General features: G+C 40.5%; 1 protein-coding gene across 1 annotated transcript in view; it reads right to left on the bottom strand.

Annotated features, from left to right (window-relative positions):
* Window positions 1–11,006, bottom strand: part of LOC307025331 (glutamine synthetase) — a gene marked incomplete at its 3' end in the record, with an annotated part of 12,000 nt that extends 994 nt beyond the window's left edge. Inside the window, exons 1-5 of the mRNA XM_079659966.1 lie at window positions 10,347–11,006; window positions 6,587–9,186; window positions 5,635–5,809; window positions 422–583; window positions 182–328 (exon numbers count right to left, since the gene is read on the bottom strand). Of these exons, the coding sequence (XP_079516092.1) occupies window positions 182–328; window positions 422–583; window positions 5,635–5,803 (478 nt within the window). The 5' untranslated portion in view covers window positions 5,804–5,809; window positions 6,587–9,186; window positions 10,347–11,006. The remainder of the gene's footprint in view (window positions 1–181; window positions 329–421; window positions 584–5,634; window positions 5,810–6,586; window positions 9,187–10,346) is intronic.
* Window positions 11,007–11,738: the final 732 nt, after the last annotated feature.

Genomic DNA, 11,738 nt, shown 5'->3' with positions numbered 1-11,738 from the left:
TTTTTTTCACATGTTCCTTAAATGTTTTTGAATATTGATGAACCATTAAGTAAATAATCATTAGTTATCAACTTAAAAACACTTTATAAAGAATGCTTATTACAGACTACTGTATTTTTCTCGATATTTCTTCCACATAAATGAACGGAAAAGGAATAGAAAATAATGACAGGTGATGTACCTTGGGGTGCTGGGAATCCATTTGTAGGCCAGCTATAGGGATGTCCATCTATTCCCAACAGCGTGTACTCCTGCTCCATGCCGAACCAAATGACGTGCTCTTTAACCTCCTCCATCACTTTGTTGCAGTTCATCCGATGGTTCGTTTCTAGACATGACACAACAGAGGTAAGTGGTACAACTTATTTGTCCTGATTTACTGAACAGGATAATAATACATTGACAACATGTTAGTATGTACCTGCAGGTAAGCGGTTGTATTTGAGCACCTCACAGAGGACCAGCTTGTTGGGGTCTTGGTTGAAAGGATCCCTGAACATGCGCACTGGGACGAGGTACATGTCACTGTTGGAGCCCTCCGCCTGGTATGTGCTGGAGCCATCGAAGTTCCACTCAGGAATATCTGACAAGACACATTTAAATGTTATCATCAAAACATTACTAATTAAAACTGTGGTCGCACATGTGCGCGCAGTGATGAGCGGGCCCTCGCGTCCGTGCGCCTGTCGGGGAGGGCAGCCGGTCGTCCCGGCGTCAAGCAGACGCCCGCGAGTCCTGGGAAATGAGTCGTTTCTCTTTTCTATAATTTTCGCATCCCAGACTCCCAGGTCCTCCGGCAGCGACCCGGAAACGGATCGGCACGCCGTCTCGAAGGAAAACAAATTTCTCTAATGGTTCGTCGAGGATCGATTATCGAGGAGGCTGTCTGGAGGAGCCGTAACCGAGGTTACACTGATTTAGAGGAGAAAGGAGAGAGGAGTCTCTCTGGAGGAGCTATAACCGAGGGTACAGTTGCTTACAGATGGATAAACAAGCTCCAAAGCGTAAAGGCGTTTTTGTATAGTTTGTGTATACAGTATACAGTATTGTAGCGAGCCCTGGGTTCAGAGGGAGGGGCTTGCATAGGAGAAGGGGGGTGGGGTTGTCAGGGAAACAGGTTTCATGGGGAGTGGCTGTACCCGTAGGATAGAAAAGTGGGAAGTGAGGTCTGACTCAGAGGTCGCGGCATGTTGAAAAGAACGCGTTGCCCACATTCTGTTACTGAGTTTAGGCTAGTTAGCTAGCAGGTTTATTGTTTTGGGTGCAGTCATTATTGCCTCCACTTGCTGTTCAAATAAATGTTGAAAGAAAAAGTAAATCTGTTTACAGTTCTGTTTCATATGGGTGTTGAGAGATGTATCCATAGATTTAGTCCCTAATTTTGCTCTCAAAGTGCACCAGATTGATGCATTTAACTTCAACATTTAAAAAAAAAATCTTCCCGGGGAAGCATGAGAAGAGGTGAGGTCCACCACCTGCCCACACCCCCTGTTAAATTGTCTCACCATTGAGGATGCTTCCTACGCCCATGTTTTATTCCATGCGTCAAGTCAGGCAAATTGGGTCCAAATGTTATTGCATCAATGATCTGTTAACATTCTAATCAATAAATATATGCTGTAAATATTTTTGCTCTAGGCAACTCAAGGGCTCGGGTAATGTGATTACTGTATGAATAAAGGTCCAAAATAACATTACATGCATAGGGTTGTTAAGCAACATACTTTCGTCGCTGGCCGGCCGATACATTAAGTGGGCCTGTCTTTGAATTGATCCCCGGGCCACTTTCCCCCCCCCAGTCCGCCCCTGGTGTGTATAATATATATCGCTCAATAATATATGTAACAGGCCTACATTTCACACTTTATTTGTAGGCTTTAGGAGATATCTACAAATAAACAGTAGGGTTAGGCTTAGGGTTAGGGAGTGTATAGGTGTCTGTTGTAATGAATATGATGCCAACAAAGGGCGTTGTTGGACTAACAGTAGGTGTGTGTGTGTGTGAGTTGATGTGCCAGGAAAACAGGCAGGTCTCAGTAGCTTATCTGACATATAATTGGTAAAAATTGTACATTCTCCGTTAGCCTACGAGCTCCCCGTTTGAGCAAAGCATTATTCCTTCTCAATGTAGCATGACATTGGATATGCGCTGAACTTGTCCTGGATTGGAATTTTTCCGATCATTCCCCTATGAGGAGTTTGCAGAAATGTCCTTAAAATGCTTGAAGAACGCACATTTTGTAAAATGGCCGACTTTCTGGAGGGCGGGGCTAATAAAAGCAAATTTGACATATGTCCGCAATCATAATAGCAATGTGCACACAGCGTTTCGTGAATATCGGAAAAACTATATGCGAGTACTTTTGGAGTAATTTGCGACATGTAAATCGTCAAAAATTGTGTATTCGCTGTTAGCTTACGAGCTCCACGATTGAGCTATCAAAAATTGTCTTCGCAATTTAGCATGATATTGGATAGGGGCTAAACTTGTGCTGGATTGGAATTTTTCCGATCATTACCCTAGGAGCAGTTTGCAAGAATGGGCCTAAGATGCATTAAAAACGCACATTTTCAAAATGGCCGACTTCCTGGGGGGCGGGGGCTAATGGAATCCATTTACAAATATGTCTGCAATTCCGTGAGGAATGTCTGTGCCAAAATTCGTGAAGTTCTGAGAAACTATATGTGACTACCACACAATAGGGGCGCTAGTGAGCAATCTTTTTGAAAAATTACGTTTTTTTGTACATTCTCGAAAAGGTCATGGGCTCTGACGTGTTTCCCAATTTTGCGTCCGAAGCTGATTTTATGCTATCGTAATTTAAAAAAATGTATAGGCCACGCCCACATTATGAATTTGTTTCTGAGTGAAAAATGTGACGTGTAGGAAAAAAAAAAAAATGTGTCCATCCGCTCTTGAGTTATAAATTGGTGGTGTTTTTGGCACCCCCTATAGTCCAAAATGACAATGCTTTGGTGTGCCTATTCCCCACGACAGACTGAACCTATTTACCAAAATCTGTGATGTTTGGATACATTGTTGATGAGTTATGAGCATTTCTTTCTAAGCCCCGCCTTTTTGAGAGTACGTTTTGATTGACGGCGGCAGTATTTATCGTCCTAACATGCCCATTTTCTACGGTAATGTGTCTGACCCTCCACCGATGCTGTATACGAAGTTTGGTTATGAAAAACAGAAAATTGAAATGTATGTGAATATTTAACTGTTTTAAACATTATGCTAATTTAAATTTTAAAAAATGTAGGCGGAGCTTAGGGTTGCAAGAGGATTATTTGTAGAGCAGGTCCACCCGGATATGTGTGCAAAATTTCAGGTCATTTGGAGTTACGGTGCAACTTTGTACATTTATTCTGAAATGGGCTTTTGATAGGTGGCGCAAGTGAGCGGGTTGGAATATTTAACCCATTGACTCCAGAATATTGTAGTTTTCACCAGTCCTGGCATCCGTGCAAAATTATACAACTTTTGAAGCGTCCTAAGGGCCTCAAAAACAGGAAACGCCAGCAGAAAAATAATAACTCCACCAATAACAATAGGTTCCTTGCACTTCGTGCTAGGACGCCGTCGGGTCCTAGCGCTCTGTGCTAAATATCGCTCAGCCTTTAAACCAGACATGCTACTACTTTAGCTGTGATGTCACCAAAACTAATTCCATGTACATTATTTGTTAGTACTTTTATGTAATCTCACCATACTACAGTGCCCAGGAGTAGCCTACAAATAAAAATAGCCTTTATATCTATGGGCTCAGAACAGTCTCATAATACACACATACACACAGAAGGATTCACACTTTTATTTCATGATCTGCAAAAGGATTCACACTTGTATTTCCGGATCCACACTTGTGTTTTTCAATGCACACACAAATGTGTTCCGTTTCATATACATGTAAATAAAATCCAAACACAAAAAAAGTTTTACATATGTATTTTTGATCCACACATATTTCTTTTCCGTATAAATCCCCTGAACCTGCAAACACAAACCGCTTTCTGTGCGCGGATCGCTGTGCATTCGTGTGTGGGTTTTTTGAGACTCCCCTGAGGGTCAGCCGATTCGTACTTGTAATTTCTCTCATCTATAGCCAATCAGATGTCTCCTCCAGTCTAAGCCAATCACATGAGCGCGCCCCCACGAGGGTATGATTTATTGCGTTCATGACACTTCATATACGCATTTTGCGCTGTCCGGTCAGCTCGCTAAACAGAGGCCGGAGCTTCAGGTGATCATACAGAGCTGCGTGTCGCCGTCAGACTCAGCAGCTGATCTGATCTCTCTCTCGCGTCCGGTTATACTTCACTCGCGTTTATGTCCATATCGATCAGATCCAGCTCTCCTGATCGGCCTTTATAGAGAGCACCGATCAAACTATTTAGATTGAATATCGGCCGATAATGACCGGCGGGGCTCCCCCCCAGTTGACAGTGCACTGTCTAGCACTGGCTTCGTAGTGCACTGATCGATTAGGCTAAGCTAACCTGTAGCTGCTCCCTCCACACTCACAACAACTTCATACAGACATAAATAAAGCAGCTGTATTCGCCATACAGGAAACACACATTTAAAACGGTTTTGCCTGCCGTTTTTGTGTACGGACTGCGCAAAATGCGTTCATGAAGCGCTACGTCATGAACGCAAGAAATCTACCCTCGTGGGGGCGCGCTCATGTGATTGGCTTAGAATTGAGGAGACATCTGATTGGCTATAGATAGAAAAAATTACAAGTACGAATCGGCTGACCATCAGGGGAATCTAAAAAAAAACGCACACGAATGCACAGCGATCCATGCACAGAAAGCGGTTTGTGTTTGCAGGTTCAGAGGTTTTAAACGGAAAACAAATATGTATGGATCAAAAATACACATTTAAAACTTTTTTCTGTATTTGGATTTTATTTACATGTATATGAAATGGAACACATTTGTGTGTGCATTGAAAAACACAAGTGTGGATCCGGAAATACAAGTGTGAATCCTTTTGCGGATCATGAAATGCAAGTGTGAATCCTTCTTTGTGCATGTGTGTATTATGAGACTGTTCTGAGCCCATATATATCTCCTTTACAAGTTATTGGCAGGAAAACGTTTTAAATTTAGACGGGAGTCAGGTGAAAACCAAGTATTATTAATTTGGGGGATTTCCATGATCTCAGATCAGTTGAAACAAAAAGAAGGAAAGATGAGGATGAAGGCAAATAAATAAATAGAATATGAAATCATTCAACAACAACAGGTCATTTTTAAACTTCAGTTATCTATGGTTTAAACAAAAGTTACATGCTTAGCGTTAATTATTAAGCCGTAGAAAGGTAGATTCTGTTACAGTTGGAACTGAGCCGTTTCCACCTGCTTCCAGACCTTGTGCTAAGCTAAGCTAATGAACTTTGGTTTGTGCCTACATTTTTACCAAAGAGAGATATCAATCTCTTTGTTAAGTTATTAAGTTCTAAATTAAGTTACTGAAGCCCTTAATAATTCATATAAGAGCAGAGTCAATAGTTATACCCCTTAGAAAAAACAATTCCATGCATATTTGAATTTTTTTTGATGTGAAAGTGTAAGAGGCTCAGAATTAAAGGGTGAAAAAGACTCCAAAAACAAGACGTTTACCATCAATGGTTTGTGGCTCAACATCTAGGGTCCGGGTCTTGTTGCGCAGACCCTCCCCACTGCCATCAATCCAGATGTAGGTAACCTGGACCCTCTCCCCCTGAGGCAGGCTCATGTACTGCTGGCGCACAGTCTTGTTGAGGCGGGAGCTGAGCGACACCGATGCCATTTTCGCCTTTAATCAGAAACAGACCACAACATGCAAGGGTTGATGTTCAATTGCAGAAAGACTCATGTTAGTTCTGGTGCTTTTCGCGAAAGTTTACTATTCATTCATGATAATCTTAGATAACTATGCTGTACCTGGTTATTTCAATAAAAAAAACAGAGCAAATTGATTGTTTGTTTCATTCTTTTTTGCCTGAGATACAAGACTAACTTGACAGACATGTTTCTTACATTTGACGTTAAGACTGACTCTGTCTCTTTGTTGTTATATTACTCACCCCAAGAGGCATGGCAGAATATTATCTTTCTCCCTATGATATAATAATTCTATCCACTTTAAACAAATGTTAGTTTTACAATTAACATATCAGCCGTTATTGCTGGTGATTACAAAATGTGTTTATAATGGTTCCATATATACTTACTTAAACAACATTTACATATTATAATTTTTTCTGGCCTTTTTTGCTAAAGCAAAACTCATAACTGTATATTTCTTTTATCTGATTTTTCATTATAACCTGAGACCTAGAGATGAATACAGTTCACAAAAATCTACCACCAATGTAGTAGTGGTTTACTATTACTAATGTGTTCAACAAACCCCTGGTTAGTTAAGGCAACTCAAGAGAAAATGGCATCACTTGAAAACATGTAAGGAGTAAAAATAACCAATTGATGAATAGACTTAAAATGATGTGAGTTGCATTTACCAGATTTTACACTGTTATCCATTAAAGCAAATTACATATATTACCGCACATAAACAAATATTCAGACTTACTGCGTTACAGGTGACTTCAGTTGTAGCCAGGTAGCAACGAGAGGAGAGCTTTGTGTGTGACGTGCCTTGACCCGTTTGCAGTATTTAACTGGAGTACAAATACCAATGTTGATGACAGAAGCCACGTGTCCTTTACGTAACATGACATTGTTGCTAGTGGGTGTGTTTGTGTTTATTTATTTAATATCAAACAGGCTGATGTTTCCATTAGAGACAAATATATCCTACATGCCTCTGAATTCAAATGAAAACTTTTAAATCAGTAAATGTAATTGTATATTTGTAGGCAGGCACACACAAAACATTTCAGTTAAACTCCTACTTCTTCCATTATAAACAAAAACAATAAGTCAGAGTTATTGCTGAGGTGGAGATCAACTCCCATGAGATATAGAAAATGAACACCCACCTGTGGCAGAGAGGCCATCTGCTGAAAGTGTGTGACTGCTGTTTGCTGAGCTGAGAGTGTTGCCGCTCACTGAACACAATTAGAGACTAGAAAGCTGCTCGTATGTTCAGTTTCCGTCAGGTTAGCTGTCCTGAGATCAGGCAGGAGGGCAGAAATTCAACAACCCCTACAGAAACAGACAGGGTCACATGGGACACTGTGATGGTGTGTGCACATAACCGGTTTAAAGACATAAGGCTCCGCGGCCCTTAAACAACCAAATGGGAAGTGCTGTTTTGTTGGCGACTAAATGGTTTTGACCACGTTTCCTGAACCCACAAAGCTGATATTTTCTCAGTCTTCTTATGCTTCTCCTTTATTTGATCAAAGTGTTATTTTATTTACTTTCGACAACACCTCTTCGAAAGACTTATTGCTAGTTCCCATGTCATATTAGCATTTTTGCATATCATTTGAAGGCATTCCCAACTTGTCAGATAAAGACGCACAGTCGCAGTTTCGTAAAATGTTGTTAACTTTAGAAATCCAAAGAAAATTAGCATACTGACTTTTCCTCTAGTGCCTTTGGCAACTCATTCTCTTTGTTTGGTGCCAAATAACCTGCTTAAAAAGCTGAGGCTGAGGCTAGGTTTCTTTTTCAGAAACAAGTCCTGTTTCTCGCTTGAGGCCAGGAAAAGGCTAGTCACTGTGACCTTTTGACCTGTGCTGGACTATGTTGATTTGTTATATATGAATGCACCTGCCTATTACCTGAACAAGTTAGATGCCGCCTATCACAGCGCACTGAGATTTGTCACAAATTGTAAAGCACTTACTCATCACTGTACCCTGTATGCCAAGACAGGTTTGCCTTCACTTACTGTAAAGAGGCTCAGTCATTGGTACACGTTTATTTATAAAGCTTTGTTGGGTAAACTCCCGTATTATATCTGCTCTCTGATAACACAGAGAGTTGCAAGCAGCTATTGTCTGAGATCGCATGATGTAGTATTGTTAGATGTGCCAAGAGCAAGCACTGTCTTAGGTAAGACAGCTTTTATGTGCGCAGCTCCACTGGCTTGGAACAATCTTCAGAAAGAATTGAAACTGAGCAATCTCATTCCTCTGCATGTTTTTAAAGCTAGGCTAAATGAAATGCTCGTTGATACTACAGGCACTTGTAAATGTCTATAACTATGTAAATGTATCCTGTAAATATAATGTATTATGTCCCTTATTGTTTTATGTTTAATGTGGAACCTATATGCTGCAGGTCTCCCTTGAAAAAGAGATCTATGATCTCAATGGGACCAATCTCCTTAAATAAAGGTTTGAAATGAAATTAGAAAATGTAAGCATGCTAACTCACTCAACACGGTAAAAAAACATACCTGCTTTAGCATAGTCATGATCAGTACACTATTCTAGCATGCTAACGTTAGCTTATTGCTGTTTTAAAGCACCGCTTTGCCTCAGTACAGCCTCACAGAGCTGAAGTTTAAGCTATAAATGTGACTCACAGTAATGAACAGGTTTTTTGAGGTCAGTGTGTCAGCACAACAAATATTCAGTAAGTGGTGGTGGGTGTGTTTCAGGGTGTTTGTCTTTCACAAGTTAATCAAGGTTCAATTAATAAGCAGATCAACAATTGCCATCACATGGGTAATTACAACATTTTAGAAGAGAACCCACCAACTTCCCCTTTATTTAATGACAATGTACAGCAAATGCATAAACAAAACCACAATGAACATCAATCTTGATGAACATAATTTTTGCTTGGTCTAGTTCCTTGTTGAGCAACATTCCTCAATGTTCGGGAACGAGACAGGCTATTGTGGCTACTTAGACGTGTACACAGACAGAAGGGTATCTTGTTTAGTTCGTTATAAAAAAACAAAAACATTTCCAATGGATAAAGTATGTCTACCTCAACAGTTCTGGTTTTGAGGGTTGACATCTGCTTCCAACACAATGGTAGGGGAAGGGAATTGTGTGCAGTTCAAAACATGACATTTTGTATGCGTATTTCTGCTGTTGCCTTGATTTTCTGCCATTAAAGTAATTATTCACAGTCTCCACACACACTTCTGGCTTCTTTCTATATTAGGCTTTTCTCACAATCCGTCCACTCTTCCGCAGGTCCTTTCCTCCTCTGTCTAGCCTGAACGATTGGTTGCTCGTCCTCCAGGCTCCCTGACACACCCGGGCGCTGTAGAGAAAAAGGTTCATGTAATTAAAGCTCAAAGAAACATCTCATAAGGATCTCGAGGAGATTCTTTAAATCCCCCCTTTTAGGCCATCGTAAAATTAAGAAGAACATTCAAGGGGAAAAAAATGTCAAGCATACTTTTCTAAACCTGTTCAACTACCTCTGGGTCTGGACTTTATAATTGTATTGCTGCATACAATGACATTTTAGACAAGGAAAGATATACATTAGTGAGCTTCTAAATGTGTGGCAAGGGGTTACATGGGCCCTATAATGCTTATTTTCAGATTTCATATTTGTGCCTACTGTGACATGTTTACATGCTTTAATGTTCAAAAAGGTCTCTATTGTTCTGCAGCACCTCTTTTTCTCCCTCTGTCTGGAACCAGAGCCAGTCTGCTGTAATTAGTTAGCTGTCCGCTTCTTTGGCAATTGGTCAAGCGGTTAGAGACACGCCCCCCTTGGCCTATCATCTTGGCCTATTACCTAAAATGTGTTGGAGTGCTGGCCAATAGAAGCGTGAGTGTTGATGTCATGTCACTAAGGGAGTAAACAAAGGAGTCCAATGGAGGCGTTTCAGGGAGTGTCTGGGAGAGAAACTTCCTCTGGAAGGAACTTTGGGATTTTACTCTTTGCAGACCATTTACATGCACAAAAAACCTATAGAACACTAGGGTTACAAATTATTACGCAGGTTTCGTTTAAGAGGTAGGCTATATGCCACAATAACTCATGGCCTTAATTTAAACACAGGCAACTGTCTCCTTATAGAAAGTCCTGAGTTGTTCTTCTATCAACCCAAAACTCATCTTGCTGGAACATTCTTTTATAGAGTCCCTTATTATCTGTATATGAATAATTAAATCAATTCCTGGCTTTTTTCCAGGGGCATTTCTGAAAGACTTGCTCGGGTGAGCACGTTCCACATCATCATACATTTACTTATGTTTATTATATTTCTAATTCACATCAAATAGCTGCTTTGTCAAAATGATGCTGTTTCAAAAATGTCCTAATTTGTGATGAATAAAGTATGTTATCTAATCAATAGCTGTCTGCATTTCCTCCATATTAATCAATAAACCTCGGTACACCCTGATGCTCTACTTCCGAATGAGACCATTTTCAAATCGCGCACATGCACACGCATGCACACTCACCTTGATCTGAGCAGAGGTCCAGCTGCAGGTTTGCGGGGCTTGCTGCTCTGTCTCCGGTACTGCATCCAGCCGCAGAACAGCTCGTGCGCGATCATCACGTATAGCAGGAAGATGAGCACCGCAGGATCCATTCAGCCGCATGCACGCGCCGCTGGATGAGAACCGGGTTGGTGCAAATCAGAGACTCCAGGATCCAGATGAGGCTAAACAGCACCGGGCTGTAGACGGGTGGCTCTCTGGTGCAGGGATCAATGATGAGGATAATGAGGAGGAGGAAGACAGGGTCCTCGTGGGCAAGCTGCCCCGTGTCCACTCCAACTTTAAGCACTCAAGTCGCGAGACACTTGCTGCGGTGGGCATCCTCTAGAATTATCAGATAACCGAAGAGAACACGCTGTTTTTATTTCCCGTTTCATTGACAACAGAGAGTCGCGGTGGTGACTGCAGAGGGGACACCGGAGGATGTTGCCGTAGAGACGCGACCGTTGCTAAGGACAATATGTCGTCATCCCCTAAATACCATTGATTACTTGCATCATCAATACAAAAAATCGTCAATTGTTATCAACGTTGGGAAAATGTTAGTATATCAACACATTGTAACAGTAAATCAAGACAGTCTTTAAATTCAAATCGACATAACTAGAATATATTTGACATTTTTGAGCATAAAAAAATCCAAATTGTGTGGGTTGACATTGATAACTGACACATAAGACTGAGGGAGATTTTTGAAATTAAGATTATTAAAATCATGAAGACAAATATTCATCCTCGAACAAAATTAACTACATATTTTAGAGAATATGAAATTCTTTATTTAAAGAATAAAAAACCAGTTAGTTATTTTCCCAAAAGATCAACATTTCGTAAAAAAGATGCAGTTTTTCAATGCTAAACTTTGATTCAGTTATGTTCAGAGATCAATTATATCCTCTTGTCCATGTTATCCTCAAGCAAATCAAAAAGAATAAATCAGTCCAACAAACTTTTTCGATACTGTAGCATCATGAACTTTCTCCATGACCTTTCTTACTTTTTTCAAATTTCACCAGTCTGTTTAAGTTCTTCTCAATCTCGTAAGATGGGCACTTAACCTTTCGTTAAGGTCTTGTGAGAGACAGATACATACATAACTATTAAATGTTATTCAAGCTTTATTTCTCCAAATGCAACTTCCTAATGTCTTTCATTGGATTTATCCCTCATTACCTCGTAAACTCACATTTCTTTCAAGCTCCATGCCCCAAGTCCCTGCTTCCTCACAGATCCATTTTGGATGCTAAATCTCTACGCAACCATTTTTGCCATTTATAGCAGGACATGCCAAGTCTGGATTTACAGAACTTATTTCTGTCCACAACACCTTAGCCGTTCTTCTTTCTGACATCC

This window comes from Notothenia rossii (assembly GCF_949606895.1).
Source record: "Notothenia rossii genome assembly, chromosome: 11".
In the NCBI taxonomy this organism is placed as follows: Eukaryota; Metazoa; Chordata; class Actinopteri; order Perciformes; family Nototheniidae; genus Notothenia; species Notothenia rossii.
Note: the sequence above shows the minus strand (reverse complement) of the source record. Positions and strands in the feature narration are given on the sequence as shown.